The sequence below is a fragment of the Capra hircus genome, chromosome 7 (genome assembly GCF_001704415.2).
Source record: "Capra hircus breed San Clemente chromosome 7, ASM170441v1, whole genome shotgun sequence".
Lineage (NCBI taxonomy): Eukaryota > Metazoa > Chordata > Mammalia > Artiodactyla > Bovidae > Capra > Capra hircus.
In genome coordinates this window covers 83322954-83341152 of record NC_030814.1, presented here as the reverse complement: position 1 = coordinate 83341152, position 18199 = coordinate 83322954, and the positions used below count along the sequence as shown (strand labels likewise).

General features: G+C 42.5%; 1 protein-coding gene and 1 long non-coding RNA gene across 2 annotated transcripts in view; both read left to right on the top strand.

The window, feature by feature from the left end:
- Positions 1-3412, top strand: part of ALDH7A1 (aldehyde dehydrogenase 7 family member A1) — a 44408-nt gene extending 40996 nt beyond the window's left edge. The window contains exon 19 of the mRNA XM_005682692.3: positions 1033-3412. Within this exon, the coding sequence (XP_005682749.1) occupies positions 1033-1087 (55 nt within the window). The 3' untranslated portion in view covers positions 1088-3412. The remainder of the gene's footprint in view (positions 1-1032) is intronic.
- On the top strand, positions 8986-17331 carry LOC106502319. The gene is made up of 4 exons (XR_001295880.2): positions 8986-9505; positions 9773-9891; positions 13353-13451; positions 17286-17331. It is a non-coding gene; the product is annotated as an uncharacterized LOC106502319 (long non-coding RNA).

The following is an 18199-nucleotide window of genomic DNA, read 5'->3' as shown; positions in this document are numbered from 1 at the left end:
TGTTCTATTTTCCCTCCCCTTTAAATAGAAATTGCTCCATCCAGGTACAATAAGATGGTATGTGAGGTGAGGCCCGTGTGGTGTTAGGTGTTAAAGGAGCACGGGTGAGGAACCAGGACACTGTCTTGGTCTCATTTACTGTTTCTCACTGGCTCTAGAACCTCAGAAGGAGCAGGGTGGGGGGTTCTCCAGCAACTTCATGTAGGTCAGGAATTTTTTTTCCCCCTCCAGCTTTACTGAGGTATATAATTGACAAGATTGCAATTTATTTAAAATGTATAACATGATGATTTACATATGCATACATTGTGAAAAGATTCCCACAGTCAAGTTAGCACATCCTTAACCTCACATCATTGTGTGTGTGTGTGTGCACGTGCAGGCATGCTTAGGATCTACTCTTAGCAAATTTTTGAATGTATGTCAGGAGTTTCTGAGGTGCTTTGGCTATGGCTTGTTTAGTCTCAGACATATGCATGCTCTTTGCCTGATTCCCTTTTGTTGAAGACAGTCTTGTTCCTTTTATTTGTCTTGTGTACTTGGAATCTAGGGAACCAAGCATGTATTAATAGCTGCGGCCTTTTTGGAACCCATTTAATGGGGACACTCTGTATCAGGAGTAAAGCCAGATGGCTAAAAGGAAACCTTTTATTTTCCAAATTATTATAATTCCTTATTTTATCGCTATCAGATGTGAATCCCTGTGTTTTTCCTACTAATTCACTGCACGTTATTGAGAGACATAAAGAAGATGAAGTTATAGTCTCCATATTCTTTACACCCTGAAAACCACGACTAACAGATACCCTGTGTGTCTTTTCAGACTTTTGTGTTTCTCCTTTTTTTTTTCTTTTATAAAACTGGATCTATACTAATTTTTTTGTATACTGATTTTTTTCACCATCTTATAACTTGAACATTTGCCCTTGTTAACATATGCAGATCGGCTACATTTTTTTCATGACATAAAATTTCCTCTGCTACATGTGTACAATTCTTCATTTAATTTTGTTCATTTTTTACCCCCCTTAGTACCATCAACTACAGTAAGGACCTTCCTCTGGCCCAAGGAATCAAGTTTCAGTAAAAAGTGCTTTAAATTGACATTTCAAGTCTTTCATGCATTGTTACAACTCTTTCTTCTGAAGAAGACAAAGAAAATGAGTATTTGCCTTGAATAAATGTATCATTTTGAATATGACGGTGGCTAATCCCTTATGCTTCTGGGCCTAAATCAAGAGACTCATTTAAAAAAAATAATAAAAGTTTTCAAGACATCATCTCAAGTAATAAAAAGTAGAGTAGGTGAATTTTTATGTTACTAGTAGTTACTGATTTTTTAAATTTAGGATTATTTTTATAATTTATAAAAAATAATAGTACATGTCATGGTGGGAATTTGGAAAAAATCAGAACATAATAGAGAAGAAAATAGAAGTCTTTTCAGTAGATGCAGGAACATCTCCTAAGCAAATAAAGAAATCAGTGGCGAGCTTGATTCGCGTCACCTCACACCCTGGAAAGGGTGTGATTGAAGAGAGTGTCCCTTGTTCGTGGAGGACCGTAGCGCAGTTACGCTTGTGGATCGACTTGGTGTTTATTTAAGATGACTGGGGGCATTCTTCACCATCACAGCTTCCCTCGCTCAGGATCACCTGTGTCACCACAGAAGAAATTTGCGAGACAGACGGAGATTTTGCCCCTGGCCCACCTAGAACCTGCACCTGTGGATGACTGGACTTCTATGCAAAGCACCTCTGGATTTCTTAGGCAACCTCAGACCATCCTTTTTAGCTGTTAAGCTCCTGTAATTGCCTTTAGGTTTGTTCTTAGAGAATATTAAGTGTGTAGCAGCTCGTGTTTGCAGTGACCTCGGCATAGTTCACTTTCTCTTTGCTGAGCATCTGCCTCCTCTTGAGAATCTGCCCAGGAGCCCCTGGAGTGGTTCGGCCAAGGGCCGTGCCAAGCGCACGCTGCCTCCTGCAGTTCCATCTTCCTGGCAGCCTTCGCTCCCCTAATGGGTAGCAGCTACCCACCACCTTCACTCCTGCCAGACTGGACTGGGCAGAAGCCTTGGAAGATGATGTTTATACAGGACCTGATGTGTCAGGATGTATTGGAGAGATTCAGACAATGGGCAAAGAGTTTGGGGTTGAGTTATGACAGAGAAGCAAGCAAATGAAAAGACCAAACAATTTTAAATTTGTCAGGGAAGGGATGGTATTCATAGCATGTTCCATGGCCCAGTGTGACTAGTGTTCACAAGCTGTGGTCAGCCTTGAATATTAAGCCAAACATGGTGATAAACCTTTTGAGAGCATGTTGGCAGAAGTTCAGGGTATGAGAGCAGGTTAGGAAGGCAGGCAGTTTATGTTCTGTGGTGGACAATCAATAATGTCTAAACTTACAAAACAGGAAATACCAACATAGGCTTATAAAGATAGGGAAGAAATTCTGAAAGAAATCTTTGCTTCAGGTTGTGGGGGAGAGACATGGAGAAGGAGGCATTACTGTTTTCCATAACAGGTCTTGTAGAGCTGTTTGTGTCTTTAAATCAAGAGGATGTATAACTTTGCTTAAAAATTAAAGCCAGTGAAAATGAAAATGATCTTGGAGAACCAGGTGCTTGAAATCCTCCACTTCTTGATCCCGTTTCCACCACCCCCACTCCCTAGCACATACACGCACACTGTCTGGTTCCCATTATTGAACTGGGGACTCCTTTTAAACATCTCATGAAATGATTGTGCCGAAAACCAAGTTTTCTTCCATGTTGTGAAGTTCATAATAGACTAAATCACCTTGTATTGATATATACATACTTTTTAATACAAGCTGATGCTTGAGAGAATTACTCTCTTTGGGCATTTGTTTTTTTAAAAAAAACCTCGTCATGGTTTTTCTTTGTAAGTTACAGTGCTAGGTCTTGTAGCCCTGTCTATAGAATATAATCTGAAGAATATAAAACACTATTTTAAAACATTTTTAGGAACCATGTAGTAACTGGCTGTTTTCATTTTGTGAAATTATATAAGATTAATAGTGATTGAAATATTTTTTTATACCCAGTTTTTTCCCAAGCGTTTTATTTTTTAACAGGTATTCTGAAACACAAGCTGTGTCGGTGTTTTAATTTAAAAATTTTTACATTTATAATTTCTCTCCAATCAGGTATTTAAGGAGGTTCTCCGTCTTCCCGTGTATCTCCTAAAGCCACGCCATACTAGCCAATTTGAAATAATAATGTCCAATACACTGGTGGGAGGGGTACCAGCAGCTCTCATCTTAGGTTATAAAAGTCAAGTTAAACTGATTCCAGAAGTTTTCTTTGAAACTAATTCAGTTTTCTACATCTTTCTAGCAACAAGGACATTTTTTGCTGTGACATTTATTAAAAAATTTTGCCTTTAAATGGCCCTCTTTGTTTTATTACTGGTTTAATAAAAGTTACTCATAGTAGCCATAGAAGTTAAAGTGTGCATCTGTACGCAGTATTTCTGGCCATGTGATTGAAGGTGCTGGGAGCCTAGTCCTTTGCTGGGAGCTGCTGGATGCTGGTTACACTGAATCGCCTTGTCACTGTCTGGCCCTCCCTAAGTGTTGCAGCCATACTGCGAGTTCCGGCCTCCACAGTGGACCCGAGCAGCTGTGGTTAGCATTTCCACTCTACAGGACAGTTACAATTATAAAGATTTTAAAAAAATATTACAAAGTAACATGGTGCCTGTCAATGGTAAGAGCTCAGCAAATGTTTATTAGGGTGTGTTCTGTATTTTGCACTTGAAAAAAAATTTTCTTTAATGTGTTTTCCTGAAAGAAATTTAGAAGCATTGGTTTTTGAAAAGTGAAGTTCTTTGAAATGTTTACTGGAATCAAATTTATAAGTAGGAAAGAACCAATTTATAATACTCATTTAAAAAACCGAGGTATACGGTATCTGTTGAATTCAAATATTTATCATTCTTAGCAAAGTTTATTCCTATATAATTTACGATTTTAGTTGTCAGTTGGATTTTTCCTCTTTGCTTATGTGTAAATTTTTGCAGAGGCAGTTTTCTTCCCTGGGTAGGTTAGGTGTGAAAATAGGACAGATTCAGTAACTCCTCGGCGTTTGCGATTTGTTGGTCTTTTCACTGACAGTTCTATGGTTTTCTATTAAGAGAATTCTGGCCAGGAATCAAGTATTATCCAATAGCCTTCACGGTGTTGCCCTGCAGGTGGCGCTGTTGATCAGAGTAAGCGCCTCAGTTTGGCAGGGGAGTGATTCCTTCGGACTTTTAGGTATCCAGGAAGTCACCATGGAAAAGGTTTTGTGTTAAACTCAATGTGCTAAACTTCAGGCTGGGCTTTTCTGAGCTGCTTTTCATTCCAGCACCATTGATTACCCGCCTTCCCTACCTCCATCTGATAACTGCGCAAATCACCTTTGCTGCAGTTGATTATTGTGCTTAGGTAAAACAAGGCCCGAAGTGTCAGAGGAAACACTCAATGGCTATAATCACAGAATAGTGTCTTTTACATTTAAAAAAGTATTATTTTTCTTCCCCTGCTCCCCCGTAGTAAGCATATGTGTGAGTTTACTCCATTTTTAACAACTCCAGGGGACATTGTGTTTAACTTAAACTGTGATCCAGGCACTTTTCAAAGCACTTAAATATAAACCCATTTAATTCTCCACAGTTCTACAAATTAGGTATTATGATCCTCATTTTACTGATGAGGTACAGAGAAGGGGTAAGCAACATTCACCAAGTCTCACTGCTGATAAATGATGGAACTTAAATTTGCACCCAAGCATTTTGGCCCCAGAGTTAGCGTCTGGTGACAGGAGTTGCAGCCCCTGAAAGTGGAGCTCTAGCAATGCCTCCTTCCCTGCCTGTTTCTCAATCGCTACTCTTTCTTTCTTCTTTTGTAATGTTGTTTATTTTTTATATAATCATGAACTTAAAGAAAAATGGAAGTAACTGTTCCCCCTCTAAGCTGTGAGAGCGTGTTGTTGACCTGATTCCACATTAACTCCAAGCACTTCAGCCTTTATTTCCCACAAACTACATTTTACTATGTAACCATATACGATTGATACGTTACTGATACTCTGATTCCATTCACCCTTTGATTTGAGCCAGCAGAGTCTATTATAGCAAAGAGAGTCATGTCATATATACTTAGTTTCCTTTAGTCTCTTAACTGTTATGTCCTGGATACTTTGGGAACTGCAGACCACTTACTTTGCAGGGTGACCTTCAACTTGGTGTTTCCTCATGATTAGGTTCAGGTTGTGCACCTTTAGCAGTTACAATTGCAGAAATGATGCCATGTTCGTCCCATGAGGTGGTGCATGATTGCGTTTTGTCTTATTACTCATATTACCATTGATACCTTGACCAGAGTGGTGTCTACCAGCTTTTTTCATTGTGAACTATTTCTCCTTTGTGAATTAATGTCTTCTGTGGGGAGGGACTTTGAAACTACCTGTGTGTTCAGTTCGCCCTCAAACTTTCTTGTCTCATCTATTTTCCTCTTTTATACAGTGAGTTATAATCCATTTGTTTTATTACTTCTTTGGATGCTCACAATGTACCTTGATGTTCCTGATTTGGCCAGCAGAGTTCCCCTTGAGCTGACATCTGTGTTTTTTGAATGTGTCCTTGTTCTTTAGGCACTTGGTAGCTTTTTGAAACAAGATGTCCCAGATTGTTCTTGTAATTAATCTACCCCAGTTCTGCTATCAGCCATTTCTCCCAGGAGCTCTGATTCCTTTTAGTCAAGAACCATATTTAGGGAAATTCCCTGGTGGTCCAGTGGTTAGGACTCTGTGTTTCTACTGCAGCAGGCGTAGGTTTGAACCCTGGTTAAGGAACTAGGATCTTATATGCCGGGAAGCACAGCCAAAAAAGTAGAAAAGAATCATATTTGGAAGCCAAGATCTGGTGCAGGTATGACTAGTGACATGAAGATATCACTGCTGCTAGGTCCTTACAGAGGATAGAGCTGGGAAATACGTGTACAACCGACTGTTGAACGAGTTTGAACGGCACTGGTCCACAGAGACAATACTTTGCAGACAAAGGTCTTGTCTAGTCTACATAACCTGTGGTTTTTTCCATAGTCATGTATGGATGTGAGATTTGGACCATAAAGCTGAATGCCGAAGAACGGATGCTTTTGAACTGTGGTGTTGAAGACTTCTGAGAGTCCCTTGGACTGCAAGGAGATCAAACCAGTCAATCCTACAGGAAATCAACCCTGAATATTCATTGAAAGTACTGAGGCTGAAGCTGAAACTTCAGTACTTTGGCTACCTGATGTGAAGAACTGACTCATTAGAAAAGACCCTGATGCTGGGAAAGACTGAAGGCAAGGGGAGAAGGGGATAACAGGATGAAATGGTTGGATGGTATCACTGACTTGGTGGACATGAGTTTGGGCAAGCTCCAGGAGTTGGGGAAGTCTGGCGTGCTGCAGTCCACTCAGTCGTAAAAGAGTTGGACACAACTGAGCAACTGAACTGAACTGGTCCACTTACGCTCAGATGTTTTTCAACAGAATTACAGTATTACACAGTCATATGCTGGTTGAATCTGCAGGATCAGAACCTCATATACAGAAGGCCAACTTTAAATTATAAGTGTATTTTTGACTGCAGAGGGTTAGGGCCCTAATGCGTTGTTCAGGGGTCAATTGTATACACAAGTACCTCTGTGTTTACTTCTGAATCTATCTGCTTATACTGAGAGCTAGGAGTTCACATCAAAACTTCCATATCCAACCCAATATCACAGGGTTCATTTTAGTTCTTTATCTTTTGGTATTTGCAACTCTGATAGTAAGAAACTGCCTCTCATTACCCTTGATGTATTTCTCACTGGAATAGCTAATCTCCCATCTTTCTGAGGACACCTCCCTCACCTACTTATGGTTTTGAGGATGCTGGTCTCATCTCCCACGTGGATTTCCTTCTCAGCCCACTCACGCATCCTATACATAGCTGTCCCCAAATGGGGACAGTCTTCCAGCTGCCTAATGGTGTTAGGACTGAACTGCTCTGGAAGAAATAAAGTAGACAAAGAGTAGATTTTAGCTCCTGTAACATACTACAAAGATTGGAGGCTCAACAAGGTAGCTTCTGTGACCTTTCCTGAAATGTTGAGTCCTGAGTCAGTTAAAATGACGCTGTCCCTCACCCTGCCTGCTTGTCTGGGGGCTGAGATGCCTGGGTCTTCAGCAGGATATATAGGTGGCGCGGGTCTGGGAGGTGGAGCATCTGTGTCTTCAGCACAGCTCTGCTTCTAAGAAGCTGAATGTTCTTAGAGGAGTAATCTGACCTTTCGGTGCCCTAGCTCTCTCATCTATAAAATGAATAGGCTGGGCCATGTGGAGACCATGGACAAAAACTGGCTAAGTGCTTGATTTATACTTAGGTGTTAGCCTTCAGAAAAAAATTCAGATTTAAATTTCTTTGGAAGGAGGCTGTACATGCCAGTTAGCCACAGGTGGGCCACAGCTCAGATGATCTTTCCAAGTTTCACATATTTCCTTCCAGCCGAAAGGTTTTGAGGTTTAGGCTCTGGTGAGTCAAGCCTACCCCTGTCTGACCCTTCTTGGCTAAAGGCAGTATTTATACCAAGAAGAATGAAAACAGCTTATAGACTTCCAGTCAAGGCCATATTCAGGATATGATTTTAGCTTCTCTTTCCGAGACTGCAAAGAATGAAAGCTCAACAAGGTAGTATCTCTTTCCTACTTAACAGTCCAGACGTGGGTAGTCCAGGGTGAACTGGTGACCTCCTGGTGTCTGGGCCTGATTGTTCTGCTTGATGAGAGATGACTCATCGCTACCACATACTTGGGTAGGGGAGGGCACTCTTCCACTTAAGGGTGTGACCAGGAAGTTGCACATGTCAATTGCAACATGTCACATCACATGGCAGAACTTAGTCACATAGCATATACAGCCGAATGGGAGGCTGAGAAACCTTTATTTTTGGCAGCTGTGTACTTGGACACAACTTGGGTGTTCTGTTGAGAGAGGACAAAATGATTATTGGGGGAAAATTGGCAACTTCTACCAGAGTGTGTGTTAAACATACTCCCTTCTGCCCACTCTGGGGAATGTCTCCTGTCACATGGCATTTTACTTCCTTAAGCTCTGATGATCAGCCAATTAAGAATTCATTTAGATTCTGCTACGATTACTTAGGGCTATTCGTCATGACCCTTCATAAACAACAGAAGTCATCAGCTTCCAAAAGCAGCCAGTCAGGTAAATTTCAGAGTTGGTTAGAACAGAATGGGAGGTGGAAGAGATAAGTTTCGACAAATGGGATAGTTGGAGGTAGAGTTGACAAAGACAGGAAATCCTGCAGAGAGCCAGTAGCCAAGTGGAAAGTGGGTACCTGGAGAAGTCAGTGCTGGTTTAAGAGAAGTGGGAAGACGGAGAGAGGCTGAGAACCAGATGTGAGCTTCCTCTGCATTTTCTGGTGTGGCTCAGTGGATTTCTAATCTTCTGTATCAGGGCTGTCAGAAGGGCAGGATTCCATTCTCAGCTTAAACCACATCTCTTCTGAGGCCCCTGTCTTCCTCTGTAAAATGGGCACAATCTTTCTCCAATACTTCTTTTCCCAGCACTATTGTAAGATACAAGTACGATGCCAGATGTTAGAACTTTCTAGATAAAGTGTAATAGATGCATGGTGATACTGGAAGAAGCAGTGAGCTCCCTGTATTCTGTGTGGAGCTGGTCTGGGCCAGCCCAGGGGCACTGATTTAGTTAAGAGAAGCTCAGAGATCTGGAATGATGGGGTCACCTCTGATTCAAATGTCATTCCTTTGACAAACAGGGTCTGGGAGAGACCACACAGTGTGGAGGTTAACCCCTATGTGGCAGGTCTAGACCGAGGCTGTCAGCATAGACACATATCTGGAACGGAGTGGGGAGGATGGCATGGTCTCGTGTATGGTCAGAAAGATGCTCCTTACATGGGGCTACTCCTGTCGTGGTGGGATTGCCAGTGCTTTCTCTGATGAGCTCAGAGTCCCTTTAAGGAAGACTTAACCTAAGACTCTTGAGAGGAACTCAAGAACCATGGCTGGAACTGGTTTGATACTGGATTGCAGTGAGCCACATGCCGTACCACTGAATCTCTCCTTTTGAGCTGGTGAACTCATATTCAAATTGGCTTTCAGCTGTGAAAAAATCTTCTGAGTGAAAAGAGGAGATGTTTTCTCCAGTTTAGGGATTGAGTTTGCAATTAAAATGAGGACATTCAGCTGTGAGCCAGGAAATGCTCTTTGCTCATAGTCTCAAACAGCCTGTGAGAGGGGTCCTCACGAGAGGACTATGAGAGCGTCTTTTCCTGTGTTCTTTTTGGGGGGAGGAGACGACACGTGGCCTTGTCTTTTCTGGGGATAACACGAGGGGACAGTGTCTCAGGGATGCATCTTGTTTTATTTTGAATTGCAACTTGGAGAATGGGATGTCAGTTTTATATTACAGCAAACTGTGGTAAGAATAACAAAGATGATTCATTGAAGGTTTTTCTTTCTTTTCTTGACTTAATGATCTGCCCTAACTTAAAAGAATTCTGCATAATAATTGCAGTGTTTCCTGGTGTTTTAAATCCAGACTCTAGCTACCCCAAAACAGAGTGATCAAATGATTTTAACCTCTTGAAATTGAAAGAACCTCTGAGGAAACAGTACCAGGAAACTTTCCATAGCTTAGGGCTGTAGACTCTGTAGGAATGACCCAGTGAATTTTTTATTCTTGTAGTTTGCCCTGCATAAGGAGTCAGAAAAAGAGGAGATGAATTCTCACCTCTGCCTGCTTCTGCAGTCTGCCTTAGCTGCCTACTAAGTGGCCGATCATTCCAGCATCTCCTATGAACACAGGTAAGCTGAGTCTGCATTCCCCATTGTATTTTTTGACCTCTGCACATTTAACAAGGACTTTCTCATGACCGCACTCCCTCCTTTCCTCCTTGAGGGATTTCATTTTATTCTTGCTCACGAAAGCAGAGAGCTGGCTGCTGCTGGTATTCCCCCGCCTCCCTCTCAGCCCTCTCAGAGCTTCCGCACCACCGAGGGCCCCCTCCCTCCCAGGTCAAGATGTCACAGTCTACGTGCCGCTCTGGCTAAGTGGCTGAAGTCACAACATCCCCCCCAGTCCCGGATTTTTATAAAGAACCTAGTCAGTGTGCTGCCCTCGTTCTCCCCCAGCAGGATTCATCTCCGTGAAGTGCATCCTCTGAAAAAGGGAAAAGCCCAATTGTTCCCTCTGTGTTGCCCAAATGACTTGAAGGGCTTGGATTTTTAGTAGCTTCCAGAAACAAAAGAGGATTTTTTTAAACTGGACGACCGATTTCCTCCAGCGAAGTCTCCCTGGCTGACCTTTGTTTACGGTTAAGCAGCATTGTGCTGGCTGTTCTGTGGCTCCAAGTCAATCACTACAGGAAATTCGCTTTAGGGCTGTTATTGAACTTACAAGGTCTACTTCTGGTTTGTTATTTCTTCTTCTTTTTTTTTTTTTCGTCTGTTCCTTAACAACAATAAGGAAGGTTACAGAAAGTTTCATATTATCCTTCTCACCCCAGTGTTAGATCTCCTTCTTGTTGCATCCACACGGTTCTGATGCACCGGTAATATATTTTTTAAATTAATTAATTTATTTTTGGCTGTGCTGTGTCTTCACTGCCCTGAGGGCTCTTCTCTAGTTGTGGAGAGCAGGGGCTGCTTTTTTTTGTGGCAGTGCACGGGCTTCTTATTGCAGTGGCTTCTGTTAAGGAACAGCGGCTCTAGGTTCACAGGCTTCAGTAGCTGAGGCTCACAAGCTTAGTTGCTCCGGGGCATGTGGGATTTTTCCCAGATCAGGAACCGAATCTGTGTTTCCTGCATGAGCAGAATTCTTTACCACTGAGCCACCAGGGAAGCCCTGCACCAGTAATTTTTTAATGTCTGCTTCCCTCACTAAAGGAAAGCTCTGTGAGGGCAGGACCTTGCCGAGCTTAACCAAGTTTTCTGTCTCTCCTCCCACATAGTATGGAATCAGTAAATGTTTGTTGAATAAAGAAATAAATGGATACTCTGTGGAGGGTTTGACTTCTATTTGTATGTGTGGCAAGGAAAAAAAATTCTTCCTCACTCTTATGTTCTTTCACTGAGACCTGTGAATTAAACTGAGAAAAAGATTAACAGGAGAAAAGGAATACACATTTTAATATTATTTTATATACACAGAGGGGACTTTCCTGGTGGCTCAGAAGGATCTGCCTACAATGCAGGAGACCCGGGTTCAATATCTGGGTTGGAAAGATCCCTTGGAGAAGGAAATGGCAACCCACTCCAGTATTCTTGCCTGCAGAATCCCCATGGACAGAGGAGCCTGGCAGGCGATAGCCCATACAGTCCATGGGGTCCCAAAGAATTGGACATGACTGACCAACTAACACGCATGTACACAGAGGCCTTCTTACAAATGAAGTGAAAACCCAAGAAGTAGTTACTGTTGGAGACTTACATTCCATTTTACCAAAGGGCAATGAATGGTGGAGGATTGAAACGATGAAGTTAAGGGGGTTTGGGTTTCTAGGGGTAGTAAGTTTGGGGATGTTGAGTATACGGGGAAACATGATGGAAGAAAGGGTTAACTGTCAATAGTAAGGTTTAGTTTCTGCAGACTCCTCCGGGTGCTGTCTTAAGCTCTGGTGATAAATGTTGTTCTTTCCTCTGGGTGTGAGAGAGGAGGACATCTTCAGAAGGCAAGTTAAGCTTTTAGGCTGATGGGGGATGAGCAGAGAGCTTTTTCGGCTTTTTCTCAATTGCCTTCAGCTCAAGAATTCTTATGCCAAAGCGGCATATTTGGGGGCGGCATACTGTGACCCCTTTTAGTGTTTGGTAGAATTTGGATCTGGTAGAGACAGCTCATTTCCTACTCCAGCATTCATCGTCCCCTTCTTGTGGAGGGTGCATGAGTGCCTGGATAAAGACAGATAGCATCTGCTAGTCTTTTACAGCAAGGTGTGGCCATGTATTAAAATAGCTTGGGTTCCTGAGGACTTCTAGGTGCAGATGAATCACCTCTGGACTGCCAACTCCTAGGCTCTTTTGAGACAGAGATGACTGTATACCTTGTTTATGCTGTTGCAGTTACAGGGTTTTGTTTATGACTTGCAGCCAAACCTAATTGTAACAGGTATCTTGGCTTTTCTTTGCATTTCCGAGGAGCGATCTGGATTAGAAATCTGAATCTAGCTGGGATGATCATAGAAAACCATGCCAGTTAGAGATGTTCTGAATCTTAGGACAGCCTCAGCTGAGGGTATTTTCTTTGGTGGTGGTGATTTAGTCGCCAAGTCATGTCCGACTCTTGAGACTCTATGGACTGTGGCCTGCCAGGCTCCTCTATCCGTGGGATTCTCCAGGCAAGAATACTGGAGTGTGTTACCATGTTCTCCTCCAGGGGATCTTCCCGACCCAGGGATCGAACCTGGGTCTCCTGCATTGCAGGCAGATTCTTTACTGACTGAACTATAAGGGAAGCCTATTTTCTTCGTTAATTTATTTCATAAATATGCTCACCAAAATGGAGCATGTTCCCTCTTACCCTTTGGATTAGAAATGTAAATAACAAATCAGTACATTAAGTATTGATCTATTGATTTGTCCTATGAGGCTGAAAGTAGCTACGCATCTCTGACTGGCAGCAAAGCAAAAAGTCTGGTATGCCCACCCTGGTAGTTTTTGCTCTTAAGTATAAGAGAGTGCAACCAATCACTTGCTTGTTTTTTTTTTTTTTAAGATTTTTTTCCCCTATTATGTTTATGTCATTGGAAGCAAATTTGTTTCCTGGTGTCCTTTATAAGATTTGAATTTCTTTATTGCCTAGTCTAATTTAGCTCACATGAGTAAGAACTTCTTGCCAATGACATGTTTCCTTATCTTTTATACTAGTTCTTTCCTACAAACACCTAGTTGTCTAAGCTGTGTTTCACTTACCTTAACCGTAAAGGAACAAGGAAATTCTGTCTCTTTTCAAGCAATGGTGACTGTGGTGACGTGCACACAGTGGGGAGGAGGCAGTCTGAGAGCTATGCCTCTAGATAACAGGTTTGTGAGACATGGCTGTATGAGAACAGGCTTTCCCTTCAGTTTTCAGTTTATGTTTGTTTTCCCTCTAGGAATTCCCATTAAGCTGAGACAGTCATGAAGCTGGGAATTTCATCAATCTGATTGGAGTCATGGGACACTAAAATAAGCACTTTTAGCTCTGCGTGCCCCATGCCCTGAAAGCAGATTGGGTCATCAGGTTGGCCTGGTGGAAATTTTTGTTCTTAATCTCTCTTTTGTGCATTCAGTCCATAGGCTCCAGAGCCACAGAAGCTGAGAGGATGGAGGAAAAGGTTCTTCTCCAATAGGAAAGAGGTTGGCACATAGGACAGACTTTCTAGAAAGAGGTGGGTAAGACTGGTGTGACCGGCCCGGAGTGAGACAGGGGGTGTGTGCTGGGAACGTGGTGCACACTTTCATGAGACTCGGAAGAGAGCTAGAATTCTGACCCACGGGGATATTAGTTATAGATGTAGTTTTAAAAGCAAAAATGGAAGAAGTCTGTGTCCCTCATCGTTTGTAACTTGCTCTTAAATTACCGATACCTACGGTTTGGGTCCAGAGCCTTTTTGCTGCGGCGGGGTCCTTACCTGCCTGTTTCTTGCTCCGTCACTGCCTTTGTAACCTAGGGAATTAGACTAGCTCTTCCTACCAATCAATGTAACAGGAAAACTGCCCCTTACCTGTACATGGAGCTGTGAAGGTTGTTTCCCTGGAACTGAGTAAAAATTCACAAGTGGGCCTTTTCCTGAGGGGAAAACATCCTTTTCTGCTATTGGCCTGTCTCCTGCCTTCTCTGAAGCCCAAATAGAGGATAAAATTGAATTTGTACACAGTGTTAATACTATTAGTTAAATTGTAACACCCTGTATTGTCTATTGTCTACTTTTATTTTCTTCAGAATATCACATAACATAACTTGATATTTAGTCAGAGGAATACTCTGATTTCTCTGAGAAATTAATATGCCCCTCTGCCTTTCAGGTGATAGATCAGTGGGGCATTTGGGGAGATACTGTGTTTGCTTTGCATCACTATCCTCTTTTGGGTCATCATCACTGTTTTCAGTTGAAAATCACCAAAAGGGAGACAGGCACTATGGTGTGTGCCCATCTGACATGAGTTACTTTCAGAGTTTCAATGCTGAGAATTTCAGTATCCGGTCCTGACTAGTCAAACTTCATAGTGAAAGAGACAATGTTTTAAGAGGCATGTATGGCAAAAATGATTGGCATATTCTGGGTGGTACTTGATGGCAGTCTTACTCAAAACAAAAGCAAACAGAAAGCCAAGGACATTTTTTTTTTTTTGCAGATGGGCAATTTCTCAGGGTTTAACAGGGTATTAGAAAAGGGAGATTCTTTTCACGTTTGTCTGTGCATTGGAAAGCTTAGCTTGGTGGATGGTGAGAAAAGGACACCTCCACATTCTCACATACCCAGTCTGAGGGAAAAACCACCCACAATCCCCACCCAGCTGAAATTTCCCACTTGATCCACTTTTTGGTGAAACCCGAGATCTGAGATGTGCCAGCTGCTTCCAGCTGTAGTCTCAGGAGCCCAGTGCATTCTGGGATTGGTGTGTTCGTGGGGATGGATGGGGGGTGGCCTCATACATTGCAGATTCATACCAGACTCAGATTTAGAGGATTTGGGACCATTATTCTTGGCAGTTATTTTCCATCATAAGGAAAACAAATCAAATTAATACAAATAGGTTTTTGCTTTTAATGGATTTTCTTTATATAAAAGTTAAAGTTCTTGGTTGTCTGTCACATGCAGAGGGAGTAAGACACTTGAAATGTATTTTATTAAGCAATCTGAGGCCCAGAAAGAAGACAAAAGACCTGCCATTTGTATGATTCTGAGTCCAGGGACACTGTGATTCCCAAATGAGTGCCCTTGGGTGCAAAATTTGAATGGATGGATGGATGGAAGCCAGAGCGTGGATGTTCTCCACTGAATGGCTTCCAGGAGGAGACTTTACTTAGTTTGGGATAACTTTTCACTGGCCCTCGAAATCTTGAATAATTTAATAGGTTTACTCCCAGGTGACTATAAAGAAATGGGAAGTTTGGGCCCCTGGAGCTCCTGGGTGTGAGGCATGAATGAGGAGCGGCTTTGGATCCTTACGTCTTTACTTCCAGGGCACTGGGTGCTGGCTGCAATCCTGGCCACAGAGGGAATTAGACGAGGGTCCCGGGCTGCTGTGGAGGCCAGGGGTGCCTGCACTGACCTCCAGAGCTGGAGCCAGACAGCAAATGGCCGGTGGACTTGGTTCAGCCTGAGATGTGATGAAAGGCCCTGGGGGAGCCCTTGTGCAGCTTTCGTTTCCAGGGCTTTCAGTTCTGTATTCCCCTTTCCATAAAGAAGAATTTTCTAGAAATGTTTACTTGTAGGAAAGAAACTTAGGATACTGAGGCATGTTGCCAAGTCTACTAAGAAAATCTTCACCCAGTGATACAGGACTATTTACCTGGTTTCTCATTCAGAATTTGGCCTTGCTTGGTTCTAGAGAATGGAAACATACATCAGGTATTCTAAGATTTGAGGGACCTAAGGAAATAGAGTTGATTGATGTTGTGCTATTAAAAAGAATAGTGACCAGACACAGAGAATGATTTGTGGTTGTCAAGGGCTGGGGGTGGGATGGAAATAAAACAAGAAATAGTGATCATTTCAGTTATTCCACATCATGGGCTCAGGAGTCATTCTGGATGTATGATTTTTATTTTAGTTTTTTAGACTGCTCTGTAGTTATCTAGGCTTGAGAAATGCTGGCCTAATTTTGGTGGTTTATGAATGTAGTAACTGTGCTTTGATGGGCATCTACCGAAACTATTATAGAGTGCCTTTTCTTGAATGTTGTATTCCCAGTGAAGCACATGCAGTTGTCTGTTAAAGACAATGTTGTGAATTTTAAACAGTTTCTGAAGGTATGAAAAATGTAGGCTTAGACAGGAGACAGCCTATAGCATAGTGCTCAGCAGCATGGCTTCTGAAACCAGAGCATCAAAGCCTTGGTTCCTCTACTAACTAGCTCTGACTTTTCAGAAGTTACTTAACTTCTCTGTGACTCAGTTTCACTATTTATCCAATGGGGTGGGGGACGTGGTAGTCACTCAGATATGCTTCACAGACCTCTGGCTTCAGGAAACATGACTGACAAAGGGCACCAGCCGCTCTATTCTGACATCCATCACCAAGGTGCACTGAGGCCAGGCCCCCACGGCTGCTCCTAGCCCACTGCGCATGGTAGAATGTGAAGACAGACCCAATCATGGACCGCTTGGAGCTCCTTTCTTTGCCCCTTTGGCCTAAGGACTTCCTGATGGCTTTGCCTAACCCACCTTTCATGATGTTTTCAGCCAACCTTCTCTCTGTCTCCTCCCTGGGCTTAGACTTACAATAAGGTCTGAGGGCTCTCCTGGCCTGGTCTGGCTCCCAGCCTTCCCTGCAAGGTGACAGTGGGAACTGGTTGCCCACAGGCTATATTCTGGTGTCGGCACTCACAGGGCTGGTAGAAGCCTGAGTGACCCATTTGGAAAGGCAGATCCTCTCAGATGGATGCCTCTGCTCTCTTTTTCACTAAGTGGATGCTGCCTGGCTCCCTAACCCATCCTGTTTTCTCCTTATCAACAGCCATTTCTTGTTTCCTTTGCTCTTTTTCTCCAATCATCTTTTATTTCCTCACTGTTTTATGACATTTATACAAAGGGCCAGGCCTGGTCATCAGAAAACCAGAATTTTGCCTCTGACAACCTCCAGAAGTTGTGTGTTCAGTTATTCTTTGGGCTGTTTTGCTTTTTAATTGTTTGGTTAACTTTTGCCTTTTTATTACCGTTTATTGCTTTCTTTTATTTGAAACTATCAGAGTGTGAGATGCTCTGGTTGCTTGAGAGTTCTGGAGGGTTGAAATCTGGATAAATGAGGTGATGTAAATGAATTCTGTAGGAGTAGAAACTAATGGAGCAAATGAACAATTACATTGAAATCTGGGAGGTGTAGAAACGTTTTTAAGCTCAAAAATGCCCTGGATGCTTGGAATAGAATCTGGGTGTTTAAATCTTAATGTGTTAGGACTAGATTCATATGAGATATTTGATACCAGTAATACATGAATTGATTTACATTACTGTCAAGGCTGTATATCGTCACCCAGCTTGTTTAACTTATATGCAGAGTACTTCATGAGAAAGGCTGGTCTGGATGAAGCACAAGCTGGAATCAAGATTGTGGGGAGAAATATCAATAACCTCAGATATGCAGATGACATCACCCTTATGGCAGAAAGTGAAGAGGAACTAAAAAGCCTCTTGATGAAAGTGAAAGAGGAGAGTGAAAAATTTGGCTTAAAGCTCAACATTCAGAAAACGAAGATCATGGCATCCGGTCCCATCACTTCATGGGAAATAGATGGGGAAACAATGGAAACAGTGTCGACTTTATTTTTTTGGCTCCAAAATCACTGCAGATGGTGATTGCAGCCACGAAATGAAAAGGCACTTGCTTCTTGAAAGAAAAGCTATGACCAACCTAGACAGCATATTAAAAAGCATACTTTGCCAATAAAGGTCCGTCTAGTCAAAGCTAAGGTTTTTCCAGTAGTCATGTATGGATGTAAGAGTTGGACTGTAAAGAAAGCTGAGCACTGAAGAATTGATGCTTTTGAACTGTGGTGTTGGAGAAGACTCTTGAGAATCCCTTGGACTGCAAGGAGATCCAACTAGTCCATCCTAAAGGAGATCAATCCTGGGTATTCATTGGAAGGACTGATGTTGAAGCTGAAACTCCAAAACTTTGGCCACCTGATGCAAAGAACTGACTCATTGGAAAAGACTCTGATACTGGGAGGGATTGGGGGCAGGAGAAGAAGGGGATGACAGAGGATGAGATTGTTGGATGGCATCACTGACTTGATGGACGTAAGTTTGGGTGAACTTCGGGAGCTGGTGATGGACAGGGAGGCCAGTGTGTTGCAGTCTATGGGGTCGCAAAGAGTCAGACATGACTGAGCAACTGAACTGAACTGAACTGAAAGTCCAAAGAACAGTAATTTCACATTATTATGTGGACTTCAATTAGTTCTTATCAAA